The 18,853-nt window shown below is 33.7% G+C and overlaps 1 protein-coding gene across 1 annotated transcript; it reads right to left on the minus strand.

The window, feature by feature from the left end:
- Positions 1–14,423: 14,423 nt before the first annotated feature.
- On the minus strand, positions 14,424–18,044 carry LOC145035745 (uncharacterized). Its single transcript, XM_078984247.1, has 5 exons — positions 15,814–18,044; positions 15,376–15,723; positions 15,182–15,287; positions 14,839–15,101; positions 14,424–14,727 (listed from the first exon to the last, which is right to left on the minus strand). The coding sequence occupies exons 1-5, from the start codon at positions 18,042–18,044 to the stop codon at positions 14,424–14,426; spliced, it is 3,252 nt and encodes a 1,083-aa protein (XP_078840373.1).
- Between the last annotated feature and the right edge of the window lie 809 nt (positions 18,045–18,853).

Consider the following 18,853-nt stretch of genomic DNA (forward strand, 5'->3'; position numbering starts at 1 on the left):
CATAACATTTATGCTCCCACTATCATGATGATTATTATAAAACATAACACTTATGCTCCCACTAGCTTCGACATGTATTCATAAACATCTTAACTTCTAGAAAAACAATACTTATTGAATTTCTTAAGTTCATGTTTCTAATACTTAGTGCTTTGATAATCTTTTATCAAGACTTCCTGAACTTATACACCTTTGCCTTCGATAGTTCATATGTGTGTCTTAACAATTAAGACTAATTGCCAAACCTCACAATTCAAATTATGGAAAGGGATACCGTAACCATGATTGAATTCGAGAATGCAATTTTACAATCACTATCTTTTAAAATCTTTCTTTGTGAAAGCATTTCCTCACAATCATTTTCATGAAGGAGGAAATCTTATGACACTTAGATTTAAACGGTGTATGTGTTCCTATCCATGTGAATTTGTTAAAACTAAAGTTTACGACAAATTTAAACTCATATGGATCGAACTTCCTTAATCTTGATTTCTTGCCTTATGGTAGCACAGCTGCCCACCACGTCTTCCAAGTAGTTAAGCAGCTCACCTTTTCCTATCAATGTACTTTCCATTGATCAAGGTCCTTGCCTTTTATGCATTCAAATGAGAACTCATAGGACTCACATGCATAATTAACTCGATTGGATTGGCACAGAAACAAAATAATGTCTTCACGATAGGTTGTAAACCTCAACTCGTGCGCTAGTGATGATCGATAAGGTTTATTTGATTTGTTCTTGAAACTTTTCGAGACCATTAAGACTCCCACTGACTCCTTGACATATAAGATTCTTTTGTCAATAAACATTTCTTGACAAACAAATATTCAAGAGTTAGTGTAGTTTTTATCAAAACACTTCATAAATTGGTCATAGTTGGTATTTGTCTTATCCAAGACATCACAACTTTCCACATTTGATGAATGTTATAAACCTTTAATACTTTTTACTCATTGTCACAATCTTAACTTTAAGACTTGTTATTGGAACAAAGTATGATTGTCTTCTTGATTTGACCATTTCATCAATCTTTGATTCCTCTTCTTGGACATACAATTGTACCAAGACTTACTTAGAGGATCAATTGAGATATGGTTCTTAATCATTAAGACCTATCATAAAGCATAAAAGCCACTCTCCCTTCTTCTTAGAATGGAGAAACTCTTATCTTTCTGCCTATTTGATTCTTCTTATTCGTTTTGCTATTGATCTAAACCCTTTAATCAATTCAAAATTACACTTAATCTTGTAAGTATAATCATATTTACTAAACCTTTAGTAAATGATGACGAATATCTTTGTTACTCTTATGGTGAACTTGATCAACACGCAACTTTGTGTACTCGATCTCCTAGTCCTTCACTTGACACTTTGTCAACGAATTAGTCTAATTATCAAATATGAAATTTCTCATTCATCATGCAACCAAGTTGCATGATTCCAAGTTTCTGTCCAATTGAAACTTGGGCGATGAGAAACTCTCCCTATTTGGTAAATTTTTGACTTTCCATAAGAAACAAATCCATTATTGCTAATAATTTTAACATCAATTTTTCATACACGCCATTGTAAGGATAAATAAATAAAATTTAAAATCAAAATTTATTTTATTGCGGAAAAATTTGTCCTTCACAATGCAACTCATTGAAAAACTTATGCGAATACATCTTTCTTAGCAATCTAATTCTAACTCTAAGTAGTAGCTCAAGAATCTAATCTTCGAGAAACGCAATCGAAATCCATTCCTTCACGGTTAGATTCTGCTCACTTCTTCCCTTAAGCTTCTTTTCTTTTCTTTGATCCTTCTAAACATCAATTGTAATCTTATCACATTATGTATTCAGAACCTAGAATGAAGCTTAAAAGAGTTAGTCAATGGATTTTACCTAAATTAGAGCCATACGTTTCGACTCTCCCATCTCTTAGATCTCTTAGGTAAATAGGGCAGCTTCGTCTCCAATGCCCATTCTCTTGGCAATAAAAGCAAATTGACTCTTTTTGGAACAGCACATGGAACTACTTCAGACATCGCCTTTCTCTTAAGATCAAACTTTTCGATCATTGCATGTCTTTCATTGCCATTGTCTATATCCATAGAGGTCTTGAAGGCAGATTCACCAATCAATTTTGCTTTTCTATTGCGCCAAACCATTGCTGATTCAGCAGCAATAAGCATATAGGTGAGATCTATAAGGGTCACGTCGCGGTTCATCATATAGTACTCTCTTACGAACTCACTATACGAGTTAGGAAGTGACTGAAGAACCCAATCAACAGCCATCTCTTCACCGACAATGGATCCTATCATTCTTAGTCTATCAATGTGCGACTTCATCCCTAGGACGTGTGCACACACCGAATTTCCTTCTTTATGTTTACTTGCCAAAAGGGCTTGAGTGATATTGAACTTTTCAATTTTACAATCTTGTGGGTTAGGGAGAATAATTGGAGGAGGAGGAGGAAGTGAAGCATGATTTCTTGTTCCTCGATCGAATCGTGGAATATCATCTTCATGTGGAATGCTTGTTCCACGGGATTTGAGAAGACCATAGTTGTCGAACTTTGATATCGGGAGAAAAACGAATTCAAGTTAGTTGATTGATTGAGTCCTTGGTAAATCACCCAAATGAAATTCCAAGGCTAGGACCCAACACAATATCCTACAACTCGGGAGAGGGATGCCGTAACCCAAATCGCAGAACATTTGAAGGTAAGTGAATGACGATTCACTAGTTTTCACCATGAGAAACGAAAAAGAAATTTAAGTTTTAAATCTATGAAAACTCCTAGATCCTTTGAGATTCATTGAACATTTCAATGGCATGTTTAAATCTCGATATGCCCCTCTTGTTTGTGACTGGGATGCCGAGGATCACAAAGCGGGTGCGAATAACCATGCAAACTACATGGTGCCCTCACATGTTACAATCACCTATTCGATGTGCCGGTAAACCACACACGCTCCACCGAACTATGATAAACATTGAGTCACCCTTTGCTACCTTTGCTTAGAACCATTTAGTGTGCCGGTAAACCACACACGCTCCACTAACGTCTTCGCAAGGGCACAAAGTGTAATTTCATGGAATTGCATCAATTCACTTTTGCCTAAGTAACTAAGATTGGGAATTTGAAAAATATTTAGTTACTTTGTATTTCATTATACTTATAATGGAAGGTTTCGTCCTATCCTACCCGTTCGGCTAACGACCCTCCACTAGTCAAGAGTGCGGTGGGTAAGAGTGGATACCCATTCAATCGCCATTTTATAGGCAATTTCCTTAAACACCCCTTATAGACCAGCTTCGTGAATGAGGCCTACTAACGGCAAGACTGACTTTTACTCATACATATATATAATGTCAGACTTTTAATATTATATATAGTATAGGGTGCATTTTATACTTTTAAAATACTATGTGGTTAACTTTAACAATTACACTTTTAATTCAATTAAATGGTTAACCAAAACTTTTATGGATTTATTAAACCTCTTTTAATTATACTCCTTAATTAATTAATAAAACCATAAGGGTGTGATTTGAACTTTTCAAAACATTACTAGGGTTTTAGAATTTAACATTTCTAATTAAACCTTTAATCAACTTTTAAATTCCAAAACTTGAGGGCAAGTTTTGAAACATTTCAAAACATTAGGGTTTTAACTATTTAAATTTCAAAACAACAAAACTTTTGGGGTTCAAATTTAAACTATAAAACCTAAAGGGATAAATTGAAACTATTTCACAAGATAATTCAAATCTAAATTACAAATAATCAAACTTTATCTAATAAAACAAGTGATTATCTAAATTTTGACAAGTATCTTCTATTTAGGTAAGGATAATCACATAATAATGAAAAAATTCGGATTTTATCACAAAAACGAGTTTATGGTAATTATCCAAAACCAAAACAGGAAGAAAATCGTGAAAACGAGCTGTCAGACCCTTTGACTCGTCGAGTCTGGGCTTGGACTCGTCGAGTTCAGCTGACTCGGCGAGTTCACCAAGTGACTCGGCGAGTCAAACCTTCAAAACTCAAAAAAATCGATTTTCAGTGCTTATTACGATCAAATATGCATCAATACAATAGAAACCAATCAAGGCTCTGATACCACTGTTGGGATTTGGTCATAAGACATCTTATGTGCTCATACAAACCCTAATGCTTGGATCTAGGTTTCTCTATTGTACATGCTTTGAATCCAAGACTACAAACCCTAATTCTAGCATACAAGTAATCATATTAACATAAGAATGAGTTTATAGTGTTACCTTGATTGTTATGTAGCAATAACAATCCCAAATCTCCTTGTATTGACTTTGGAAGGCTTAGAGTCACAAGTGTCACTCCTCTAATGGCTCACAAACACCATAAGCAAGTGGAGAAGGTATAAAGAGAGAGGTGAGAGGTTAGAATTCGTATCTAGGACCTCTTGGGAAGGGATACACGAATTCATGGCCCTAGGGGTGTTTATATAGGTGTAGAGATAGGGTTTCAGTCATTATCCTTATCTAGTTGATTATCCATTAAGCAACCAATAAGATAATCCTTGAATCCTTATCATACTCGAATTCTAAGGGATTTACACCTCAAATTCGTTCACCATATATATAAGGTAATCCTTACCTTATTTTGTAACTATCACATAATTACAATTCAGCCCCTCTAGTTTAATTAATTACATTTGATCACAAAACTAATTCTTAATTAATTATTGACCAATATTAATTAAACAAATATGATTTCTCCTTTAATATATTATTCTTATAACATATTAATAAATCATATTATCCTCTCTCTCTTTATTCATTTCTCCAATCAAGTTGCTTTGGTGAAGGCAACCCAAAAGGACCATGCACCATCGGGTCAAGTACATACCAAAATAGTTATGGACTTAGACACTAATCCAACAACTAGTTATTACATCAATCGCATGTGATTAATAACTAGCATATAAATGGATTTACTATAGTTTTAGCTGTTTTACTCAGTATACTACTTCAAAATGATTTCTCAAAATGTTTTTACATATTAAAATCTCTATCAAACTGTCTTACATACTATATCTTTCCTTTCAAACTCTGTTATAACTACATTTCAAACAAAGGTTTTCATGTACTTCAAGCTGTGTTTCAAACAAAGGATTTCTTACACTCTAAACTATTCTTATCAAACAAACTGCTTTTAAATTGTTTTATACATTGACTTCAAGTCATAAATCCTTATTTATTAACTTTTCAAAGGTTTTACAAAACTTCTTTAATACTTTTATATTGTCAGATGCATGCCTATATGTGTATAGTTATATTACTAATGCTTAAAGGACTTAGGACTGCTAGCTCGCTTTAATTCCTTTTCCTTGTTTGGATATGGCCTTAGGGCATCGGTTATTTGTCCGAATGTCATCTAAATATTAGTTATATAGTATGTATACATATACAGACATAAAAGGATCTATCAGTCAATTCAGTACCTTTGGGTAGCAAAGGCATACTTTCGGTTATACACGTACATTATTAGTAACTATAATAGGTAAAGTTAGGAGATACTATTTACTATTCCTTGTACAAGGAATCACACTAAGAGTCAGTTAATACATGATTCAATACATACACTACTCTAATACATACTATACGAAGAGACACTAATACATACTATACAAAGAGACACTAATACATACTATACAAAGAGACACTAGTACATACTATACGAAGAGACACTAATACATACTATATGAAGAGACACTAATACATACTATACGAAAAGACACTAGTACATACTATACGAATAGACACTAGTACATACTATATGAAGTAATACTTCTGCATACTCATGGACTGACCATCCTACACTTGGCTACTCGCAACAGAAGGTGTGTTCATCTTCGGATGTTCTCGGTTATAGTGTTTGGCGAGTTACCACGCCGTGTTTATCCTATACAAATGTATACATTCATAAGGATTATACAATTTTCCTTATTACCTTTACTTTGTGACTCGTTCACATAAACAATGAGGTAGGATATATTTTGATATAAATATATTATTTTCCTTATTACGTTTATTTTGTGATACATTCACATAAACGATGAGGTAGACTATATTTTTATAATAATAGTTATACAGGGGAAAAACCATCATTTTTACAATGATACATACTTTCAAAACAGTCGGGTCTTGGTAGAAGACTACTTTTTATACTAGTAGGAAATATGGGATTTTCTAGGGTTTTGATACTTATACAAACTTTCCTCAAAACAATTACAAGTCTTTCATTACAAGTATTTACAAATCAATGACACTAAAATACTTATGAATTCACCAACTTTATGCTGATACTCTCTTTCAAAATAACTTGTATTCTCAGGTCACCATAGATAGGTATGATAACCAGGTTTTTGAGAAGACGGAGCAGTCAAGACTCGTCTTTTATTTTGATTATTCATTATGTTGTTTTATTCTATGAAAGAACACACTTGTATTTAAAAGTATAGTATTAATGCAATGGACGATGTTGTTGCTTGTTTACTACTTTGCGTCGTTGTGATACTTTACATGACGTCCTCCACCCAGAACGTTTCCGCCGTTCTTGGTTTTGGGGTGTGACACGCTGCTACCCTGCCAGCTCATTCTCCTTAGATGAAGAGGTACCTGAAACAAAAACTGAAAATCGTAAGCACAAAGCTTAGTGAGGTCCCCCATCATACCATATACCATACAATCATACATAGTGCCGAACAATTCTAGGGTACCCGACCTACCTGTGTCAAGACATTCTGGGGTGCTGACCTACTCATGTCAAGCCATTCTGGGGTGCTGACCTACCTGTATCAGGCCATTCTGGGGTGCCTGCCCACCCTACGGTCTATCTCGCCCGGTCCCAGGGACTATTTTATCCCTACCGCTATCACATAATAACATATCATAATCATGTTGTCAGACATATCTGGGGTGTCCGACCTACACTTTAGACCTAACGATCGAATCATGGGACTATTCCCCTCCTACTACCACCATCACATATAACATATCATGTTGGCACATAGAACACATCAGGTAGTAGCAAACCAGAAAATTATCACCAAGACAATCATCTCAACTATAATCAACTACTAGTTTGTCGGCCTTGGTGCCTTATACCCACTTCTACTGGAAGGTAACTCACCTCGATGTCGTGTAGTGTCTGCACAGTCCTCAGCATGGAAATCAACTCTTCTCGACACCTCAATCCCTACACAACATCCTCTCTACATTGCTATTTCATAATCATAACCCTTACAAGGGTCACTCAAGTCCAAGCCAAAGTCAAGGTCAAAACCCTGGTCAAAGTCAACATCTGGTTGACCAGACTCGCCGAGTTGGTTCACCAACTCGTCGAGTCCCCATGTCCACAAAATGTTACAACCTCGTTCCTACTCGTCGAGTCTAGCAAGAGCTCGACGAGTTTTCCTTCAATAAACATTAGGACCTTCTTCATCTGACTCGTCGAGTTCATCCTTGAACTCGTCGAGTTCATCTTCATCCGTATGAAGGTGTTTAGTCTTTGACTCGCTGAGTTCTCCTTGAACTCGTCGAGTCCGTCTTCATGTGGTTGGGACATTGCCTTGAACTTGTCGAGTTAGCTCATACACTCGTCGAGTTCTATGATTTCCAGGTCCCTAATGAGCCTAGAAAACTGAGGGATCTTCAATCTTAGCATTTGGTCCATCAACAGAAAGGATTTGATGGAAAATACGTCCCGACTCGCCGAGTCTCTCTTTGTCCCAAAATATACAGTCGATTTTAATCGGTCTAAATGCACCCAAACCATAAATCTGACCTCCTAGGGTCCCTATTATGCGTAAAGCTACGAACTTGATGTCCATGCATGGGGTTTTTCACTCAAAAATCCATAAAAATGGGTTTACATGTTGCATGGGTCTCCCATGCCCATAAAGTTGACACCTTTATGCCATGGGAACCCTCAATGGTTCCAAATCTAAAGTACAACCCCAAATATACATACAAATCCGAGTATAGCTTCACTAAAGCTTAAAAAAAGGTAGAAAATGACCCCAAATCAAGATCTAAGTAATGAATAACCAAGGTATCAGCTTTATACCTCAAATGAGCAGGAAATGTGCCAAGACTTATGGATCTACTTGCTCTCCCTTGATCTCCCAAGCTTCATTCTCCTTTTCCAACTTCAAATAGATACAAAAAAGTACCAAAAAGCTCAAGAACACTCAAGAAAGGCTTATGGTTCCGAGTTAGGGTCTTCTGGAAGTGAGAGGGACGATGGGCTGGTTTGGGATGAGATAAGTCGTTTAAATAGGGTGCAAACCCTAAATATTAGGGTTTCATCCAGATAGCTTCTACTCGTTGAGTCGGTCCCCCGACTCGTTGAGTAGGTCACTAAAACCCCCGCATAATGTCGAGTCTACTAGACGAGTTGGGCCTCCAACTCGTCGAGTCCCAAAGAAAAAGTACAAAATACTTGAGTTTGAATACGTACCAGGAACCGGGTGTTACATTAACCAAATAAATTCGTTAACTAAAACCAATATTGACCGCTACCCAATGGTTATCAAAATACATTAATCAATTGTAATGGTTATGGTTCGGTTTTGACCAATAACCAAAAAGTCTCATACACACCTCTATTAGAGAGTATAGGATGTACTTCTATGTCAGTCACATGACTAGCTTCTCACATATCCTTGCAAAGTGGGGAGTCTCACTGGATAGTCGGAAACAGGAAAACTCATTTTTATGTGATTTTTAAAATTGAAGTAAATTTAGATTGTAGTTATTTTTATTCAAAATTTTTGAAAAATGAGGAGTGGAAAGAAAATTTGTCATAGGGTAAAGGAAAGTGTGAGAAAGAAGAAACAAAGTAAAGGTTGTCGTAATAGGAAAAAAAATCTGTAGAAAAATATTAAATTTTTGGGAAAATTTTCAAAAAATCCTAAAAGTTTTATTTAAACACATAAGTTCTGATTATTTAATATTTTGTTAAAATTAACAAAAAAAAAATTATATTTGAACAATATTTTCAAAATAATAGAACATTTTTATTCTAAAATAAAAATATAAGACTTTTTTTAATCTTTTTCAAAAATTTAAGACTTTTCTATAGGTTTCTCTCAAAAAATATAGTGTGGTAAATAATTTTTTTTTCTCTAAAAGAGATTTTTATATTTTCATTGTTGAATTTATTTTTTATTCTATTCTTGCACATTTGGATACATTTTTTAAGAAAATTGTTACACATGTTTCAACGAAGAATCTTTTTGTGTGTGTTCCCAATAATTTTCGTTACCTCCATTCAACTTACATTAAGATTTTGGTTCAACACGTTATTTTTTACTTGAAGTTGAAGCAAAGAAGGCTTTGAATATATTTCAACAAAATGCCCATATACTTTAATAAAACTACAGCCGACCCCCTAACTTTCCTCCTTTCCCACTTGTATATGGATGCGGGACTATGTGTAAACATGCATGGAGTACTCACTACGCACGACGACGTTTTCCCCGTTTGGTGTTTCACGTGCCACATGGGAATGTCTACTTGGCTATAAAGTCATCCCATGTATTTCACTTTAATCTACATAAGTAATTTCTTTCGTTCCTAAAAGATTTACAATATCTTTAGAACATAAATATTTTAATTGGATGTTGTTTGATAACATTTAAACAAAACAATTAAAAGATTGCTCATGAATTAGTTAGTATATTGTTTAGTGTGTAATTTTTGAAACAATTTTTAACAATATTTGAAAGAATCAAAAGTCTCTTAACGATTAAAGACAAGGTTGATCCTAAACGTATGAGAGGTGTGAGACTGCACATGATCCGTATCGTTTAGATGGTCCAAAATTCTTTACATACATCAGTATTAGTTATGGATTGATGACAAATTTTGATAATTTTTGTTTTAATTAATTTTATAACAATTATTGAATTATAAATATTTATATTTATATAAAAAAAAAATTATATTTATGTACTCATTCTTACTTTGTGTATGTAGCCTTTAAAATTAACAGCCCTTATTTAAAAAGTCTATATTCTATACATTATAATACAACACTTAATATACATACATTATTGATTATTCTAAAGATTGTTTAAGAGATATAAAGTTTGAATTAACTAATGTAATTCAAAATGTCTAAAAATAAGAAGCCAACATAATTAAAGACACTCAAAACTATGTGGGTGGATGACAATTCTGGTTTAGACAGTCTGATTCATTTATTATGGAAACAGAATAATTAATAAATGAATTAAAGGATGCATAATTAAAGTAATATTGGCTTTATACATATAATTGGACCTCATAAATATGTCAATTAATTGCATCTAGTTACCCCCAGCCTATCCTACTATATGCTACCTATGCTAACTGAATTTTTATTCTTTAGAAACCAAATCATAGTATAATTCCAAGTCACCTAATTGATAATTAAAAAATAGGACAACATATAAACAACCAAATATTTATATCTTTAAATATATTCAAATCACATACCAAATATATAAACCAAGTCTAAATCTCACGGCAATAAGTATAACGTTCTTTTTTAACAGCAAAAGTTCCATTAAGCACAAAACACTATGTAAGATGCTAAATACACAACAGTTATAGATTTTAACTTTTTTTGCTTAATAGTTGAATACTACAATTTGTTGAGTGTGGTCTTTATTAACTCAATATGTGTTTTGATTCGTCCTCAATCCTATAGCATCAAGTATTGAATGTATGTATTAGGTTATCTTATTTTCTTGAATTGAAGTAACGTTAAGGTTTGTAATGTTTGATGTAAAGGTCATGCTGGACCAAATTGAATAATTGAATAATTGAAGTAACTTGTGTATAATAATGCATATATTCAGCGACAACTATCTGACTATATATGAAGTCACCTTTCAGCTTGTATAGTATGATAGTTATATTTTGCTATAACCATCTATATACGTAATAATAGTTATATTCAGCAATATAAGTATCCGGTTATATACAAACTCAGCTTTCAACTTGTACAATACGATAATTGCATTTTGCTATAGCCATCTATATACAATAAAATATATATATATATATATATATATATATATATATATATATATATATATATATATATATATATATACACTACAAAAAAAAAGCCATTTAGTGGCATACAAAAAGTGCCACAGAAAACTTAAAAAATGCCACTAAAGACCCTACTAAGAATCAGCGGCACACAAAAAAAGTGTCACTAAGAGTGATACCACTAAAGCCTTTTAGTGGCACTTTTTGGTTTGTCACTGCAAACCTTTAAGGTTTTAATGGCACTTTTTTGCCACAATATACAAAAAAGATTTTGTGGCACAAGTTTTGTGTCGGTAAAAACTATTGTTATTTAAAATCTATACCATATTTAGTGGCACATAATTTTTGCTACAAAAACCATATTCTCAATTTAAATGTCATTATGGACAGTTAACATATTAGCAGTTAACATATTAGCTTTGATTAGTTAAAATCATTAATTATAAAAGATAAACAAAACAATAAATTGTAAAATCATAATACCATCATTTCAATTAAAAGTTAAATCGTTTTCCAAAAACGTTCCAAATGTTTGGAAACAAATTCATACTAAGTGTCAATTTAAGTCTAAAAATCTAACATAAAACACAAAAAATCATTACGCTCTTAAATCTCTCTCAAAGTCTTCATGGAAGTAATGTGATCCTTGTGTAAACTCTTTCTTACCAATGACACTAGTGGTTACCTGTTAAAAAAAAACAAACACCTTTCAATATGCATACAATGAAAACATGATTCAAAATGCAAGTAAAAGTTTTGTCTAATACATATGTGAAAAGTTGAAACAGTAAAGTATATACCATTGTTATCCTGACTTCTTACTGGTGATATCTGGTTAACTGATATAGAATTGTTAGGGACTGAAGAAATACCAGGGACCTAAAACATATTAATGAAAACAAATTAATATGATTAATACATAAAATATAAACTAAGTAATAGTGCATGTAATTACCTCTATGTTCATATTTCTAAGAACTGCAGACAAGTTTGCATTAGGGATATGTTCTTGGATGATGTTTGCCATAACGTTGACAACACTCTTTAGTTGATGAACAGTTTGTGAATCTGATGAAGAGTCACCATTCTTTTTTGCAGCCGGCATCCTTCCTACTAATCGAACATACCCCCTTTTCTCTGGGCCTTTAACCTTTGAGTAGTCATCATTTGTAATATCACTTGAATCTCTAGGTGTGCTTATGGAGTCACTTGCAATAGCTTTCAATGAAGCCTAAATATATCATAACACATGTAATATTTAAAAAATAAACATACATATGATAAAACATAAACATATATATGATAGGAACATTTAAAATACATAAAAGTGCATTACCACAACTTCAGCAGCTTTATCATCAACAATACTTCCATCTTTACGAGTGCGGGTTGTTACATACATTTCTCCTCGTGATGGGTATACACCATTATTATTTATTGCCTATAAAAGGAAAAAAGATATGTTTAATATATAGCTATTAAAGGAAATAAAAACCAAAAAAGACAAAATAAATAAATAAATAAATAAATAAAACTAAAAAAACAAGAATAATACCATTTCATGAGCAAGTCTAGCAAATGATTTCGTTCCCGTAACATGAGGCTCGTGCATCTTTTCACGACTCATTCTTTTTACAGCACATGTACTCTAAGGTAAATAGTAAATTATTACACATTCTTCAAATATACATAAAATGAAACTTACAGATCTACCTGAAATTCAGAAGTGAACCAACGAGTAACTAATTCTTTAAATTGAGTTGGATTCACTCTATTGTCTTTTTTAGTTTGCTGTGTCACAATTTCATCAATAGAAAGGCTAGGATCATACGCACGTGTCTTTAATGAACCTTTCCATGTTCTCCATTTTTTTCCCATGCTATGAAAGATCCATTTTTTAATCTCACTAGTCTCAACTGGATGAAATATAAACTTGGACTACACATAAAAGAATTAATATGTTAGCTTATATGAATACAAAAAGAAAATCCTTTATCAAGTATTATAAGTGATATATACCTTAACCAGTGAATACATATCCTCTTTCTTTTGTATGGGAACCTTTCTCCAGTCAGAATATTCTATTGAAACATGATCGGCCATCCTCACAAGCGTTCCAAGGTATTGAACAAGTTCATTACCTTCATCCCCCACCGGCTTTCCGAAGTTATTAAATGTGACAACTATTCTTTGTGTACTATTCATTTTCCATGTTTCTGATTTTTGGGTATAACCTCTGACCTTTTTGGGAGCACCTAAACAATAGCAACCAAAAAAATGTAACTCAATAGCAACCGGGGAATAATCAACAAAAATCGAAATAATGACATTCTATCATATTTTGTCAACACAGGGACCTATTTTGTAAATTTCATAGGACCAAATCTGTAAAATCAATTCAGCAAAAGGACCTATAGTTGATCATTAACATATCAGTAAAACGACAATTTTTGTATAAATAATTCAGCAAAAACATGGTTATTGTTAAAAAAAATTGTTAGATATAATCTAATTAAAGAAGATTTTAACAATATCAAATTTTAAATAAATTGTGAAACCTAAGGGTGTAAACTGAAAAGTTTAAAACCAAATATGAAAAGAAATATGGGATGAGGGGTTACAGGGGAAATAAGAGTCAAAACCAGGGACATATATTGTAACTTTGGATTTGAAAGCCAAAAGCAAAATTACGTTGTTTCTGTTGTTTCTTACGTCTTTTTCTTTTTAAAGACAAAAGAAAATATCCTACCAATAAACCTCTGTTTCTTTTATAATTTCAAACCGCTGTTTTTTGTAATGATCATTATACCCCTATTTCTTTTTAATTTTCATACACATGTTCTTTATAATGACATTATAACCCTCTTTCTTTTTATATTTCAATCCTCTGTTCTTTTATAATTACCATTAATCTATTATACCATATGGTAATTTTGTGTTGGAGTAACTAAGATACCTTGTTCGTTTGCACCTATCTCACACTCCGAAGATTGTTGGTTAGATTGTTGATTAATAGACTGAAATTCTTCACAATTTGATTGAACATCTTCAGTTTCAGTAGCCCCATGGTCTTCAATGAGCTCGTTGATTTCAGTAGAAGTGATACATAGCCTCTTTCGCCTTCCCATACTGTCTATTCAAAACACATGCAATACAGACATCAATATTGGCCATATAATTAATATTAAAATAATATTCAATAAACAAAATATGCATTGCAAGTATCATAAATCTAACGCACACACATGTATAACAGATAAAAACACCACTATATAGCACCTAATGATACAATTGTCCAAAAAGTACACCAAGATTTAAGACATAATATTAATGACTAATCAAAAAAGAATAAAGTCATCATCGCTTTCTTCAACATCTTCTTCATGTTCCATCTCAGGGGTAATGTCTATGCCATCTTCACCATCATCCCCAATCCTATGCAAATTAGGCACATCAAGTGTGCAATCATTAGAATAAGGAGAAACCTGAGTATCGACACCTCCCATGTCAAATACATCTCTTAATTTTACATGTTTGACAATTTCCCAATCTTTCTGCTTAGGATCTGTGACATAGAAAACTTTCTCAACTTGTGATGCCAATACGAAGGGATCATCTGTTAAATTAGCACCTGTATGTGCCCTGTATGAGAAATTCACCAATGTTACACCATTATCTTTCTTGCAGCCCCTATTGATGTCAACCCACTCATATTTGAATAAAACTACTCATATTTGACCTGAGTAGTTTAACTCAATAATGTCACTCAATTTACCATAGTAGTTAATCACGCTATGAACAGGCCTTCTATCTCGACTACTAGCATAATTTGCACCTTCTACAGTAACAACGACACCACTATTTTGGGTTCTTAGTGATTTCTCTCGATTTTTTGTATGAAAACGGTAACCCTTAACAAGGTATCCAGAGTATCGTTGCACACTTCTAAGTGGACCACGAGCAAGCCATTTTAGGTCTTCAGTTACTTCATCACCTTGTGCTTCCATACGTGCAACCTACAACATAGATGTTAATAGTCTTAAAACTAATATCCTAAATGAAAAATTATAACATATTCAACATTTTTTCGAATTACCCTTCTCTTGAACCAATCACTAAACTGTTGGGCATGAATCTTGTCGATTTCATAATCTGGTAGCCGACGAGAACGGTTTTGTCCCTTGACTATCCGTTTGTGTTCCCTTAAAAAAACCCATATTAATATTTTTGTGTGAAAGATGAATGAATAGAAAGAGTTTCTAATAACATAAAAATCATGAATTGTCTTACTCTCGAAAAGGTGAAACTGACTCGACATTGAATAGTACATAACGATGAGCTTGAGAAAGTGACTTTTCATCAATGACTGAATTTGAAGATCTCCTCCTTCTTTTGTGAAAAGATAGTCCCGAATGCAATTTATGCCCTATAGCACGACCGGGGCAAAGATTGTTGGATTCTTCAATGTCATTTTGTTGACCCTCATCATCATTCCTAACTGGTCTACTGAAGACGGTTTCTACTTTCGATATATATCTGGAGCAAAAAGTTATACTTTCTTCAGCTATATAACCTTCAGCAATTGATCCTTCCGGACAAGCTCTATTATGAACGTATGACTTAAGTTTACAAAGGTACCTGTAGTGCCATAGTTACAAGTCATTGATTATTTATAAGTTTTAAATTTTTAAAAAAACAATAAATAAACTTTATAGAAATGTTACGTACCTTTCAATAGGGTACATCCAACGAAATGCAACAGGACCTCCAAGCCTCACCTCTCTGGTTAAATGGATTACCAAGTGTACCATTACAGTAAAGAAGGAAGGTGGAAATATTTTCTCTAATTTGCATAGAGTGAGAGAAACTTTAGCCTCAATAAAATTTAGATCATCATCAGATAAATCCTTGTAGCAAATGATCCTAAAAAAATCGCATAATTCAATTATGACCGAGCTTACATGGTCCGGTAAAGTTCCACGTAATGCAATCGACAAATACTCTTGCATCAACACGTGACAATCATAACTTTTCATCCCAATTAGTTTGCGCTCATTTAAATGAACACATCGAGAGATATTGCATGAAAACTCATCAGGTGGTTTGATTGACTTGAGACATTTTAAAAATTCAGTCTTTTCAGCCCGGGACATCTGATAGCAGGCTTTTGGTATGAAAGTAACATTACTTCTAGGTCGTTTCTTTGGATGTATTTCCTTTCTCATACCTAATTCTTGTAAGTCAAGCCTTGTTTTATAGTTATCTTTGGACTTTTTTTCTTGTCCTAATACTGTCCCCACTATGTTGTCTTGCACATTTTTTTCAATGTGCATCGGATCAAGATTGTGACGTAAAAGCAAATGTTCCCAATATTGCAACATAAAAAAAATACTTTTCTTTTTCCATGGACCGCCATTAACATTGTCAACAAGAAATTCTGTATTTTCTAGTTTTTGTAGAATCTCCTTTCCAGAAGAAGGAATTGGAGCTACTCTTAATTCGTGGCGTCCAAGAAATGATCTAGTGTCTAAACGCCAACGATGGTCAACTGGAAGCCACCTCCTATGACACATATAACACCACTTTCTTCCATTGGTTAGCCATTTGGAATCAGTATCAAAACCACATATAGGACATGCAAGTTCTCCTTTAGTGCTCCATCCTGACAGATTGGCATAACCTGGAAAATCTGATATGGTAGAAATAAGAGCAGCCTTCAACTGGAAGTGTTGTTTCGTTGATGCATCAAATGTTTTAACTCCATCCTCCCATAACTCCTTCAACTCTTTAATCAGAGGTTGCATATACACGTCTATTTTGTTTCCAGGACTTTTTGGACCCGGAATGATTAAAGAAAGAATGAAATTTGGTTGCTTCATAACCAACCATGGAGGCAAGTTGTATGGAATAAGAAAAACTGGCCAAATACTGTGTGCCACATTCATTGTCCTAAACGGGTTGAAACCATCACTCGACAAAGCTAGGCGAACATTACGAGGATCACGAGCAAATTCTGGAAACTTTTCATCAAAATCTTTCCAATTTAATGCATCTGCTGGGTGTCGCAACTTTCCATCTTTTACACGATCCACATGATGCCACTTCATAAAATTAGCTGTCTTTGATGACATAAACAATCTCTGAAGTCTAGGCTTTAGAGGAAACCACCGCAATATTTTTGATGCCTTTTTCTTGGGAGGACTCACTTCTTGTTCTGGATTAGCTTCATGAACTTCCCACCTAGAAGACCCACAAAAGGAACAAACTTCATCTTTCTCCTTGTCATCCCAAAACAACATGCAACCATTAGGACATGAATGAATTTTTTCATATCCTAATCCCAAGTTAGCCATTATTTTTTTTACTTGATGTGTTGATTTAGGTAACACATTTCTTTCAGGTAACAAATCCTTTAAAAACTCTAACAACATAGAGAAAGATTTGTTACTCCAACCACCAAGACACTTTAAATGGTACAAATACACCACACATGATAATTTGTTGTATTTGCAATTTGGATACACTTTCTCTTCAGCCTCCTTCATAAGGTCATCGAATTTATTTCTCCCATTTCCCATCTCTTGACTATTATTTAAGGCATTCTCATGTATTTCCTCTCCCCTTCCACCTTCCATCTCAAAAATATCATTCAACATTTCATGCATTTCATGGTGAAATATGCTTTCTTCTTCGTTATGGGTTGTGCTTGTTGATGCAACTGCTGTGTCCTCCCCATGATATACCCATTTCAAGTAGTTTGGACAGAACCCTGAACATATGAGGTGATCTAGAACAATTTGTCTATTCTGATATTCCATGTTTATACAGTTTGTACATGGACACTTTATCATCCCCCCATTGACACTTGTTCTCTCAAATGCAAAATTCAAGAAGTTTAGCACACCATTAACAAAAGTTTGACTTGATCTTGGTGCAAGATACATCCAAGATCTGTCCATGACTTATAGTGAAAAACAACAGAAGATTAACTATAAAAAAAGAAATGGTATTAGTATAAGATGCTTCTCAAACTTTTTATCAGGCATGAGTATGAGTAATTAGGTCTTACAATTAGGAAACAGAAATGACAGCACTAAAAAAACCAACAAAGAAAATAGAATGAATACCTGCTGAAGTAGCTAACTCCTATGGAGGAAAATGTAGCAGAGAAAAATCGTAATTGCAACAAGGAACCAATTGACCCAGTAGGCTTGGACCAGAGATTGATGGTGATACCTGTAATCGAATCGTTAGTAGGAAGCAGAGATCGGTCAAATTTTAAAAGGTGCTAGTGAACCCGAGTGAAGGTGAAACTTAACCTAAAGTTCGCCAGTAAGGTTGGTTTTGTTGAAATTGTTTGAAGGATGAGGAAATCACGACTATAACCATTCAAAACTATAATTTCACAGCAGGAATTTTCAGTAGAGGGATGGGGAATTTCCCTGGCGGTCGATTTCAACTTTTAATGGAGGGAAACTAAAAATTTCACCTGATTCTGGAGGGAAAGGGGAAGCCAAGCTGAAATTTTTACTAGATGCACAAGAGAAGGGGAAAACGAGCCACAAATGAAAATGAAAGTTAGATCTAAATTAATGGCACATTAGTTCTATTCTAAAATACTTTACACGCATCATTTAAAAAGTGAATATATTTTTCATTTACAATAAGATAAGATGCTTTTTTAGGTTTTAATGATACATTATATTTTTATCCCATCGTTAATTCTAGGCCTCATTTTTTAAGTTTTAATGGCACATATATTTTTTTT

The sequence above is a fragment of the Lactuca saligna genome, chromosome 3 (genome assembly GCF_052625555.1).
Source record: "Lactuca saligna cultivar CGN05327 chromosome 3, ASM5262555v1, whole genome shotgun sequence".
NCBI lineage: Eukaryota > Viridiplantae > Streptophyta > Magnoliopsida > Asterales > Asteraceae > Lactuca > Lactuca saligna.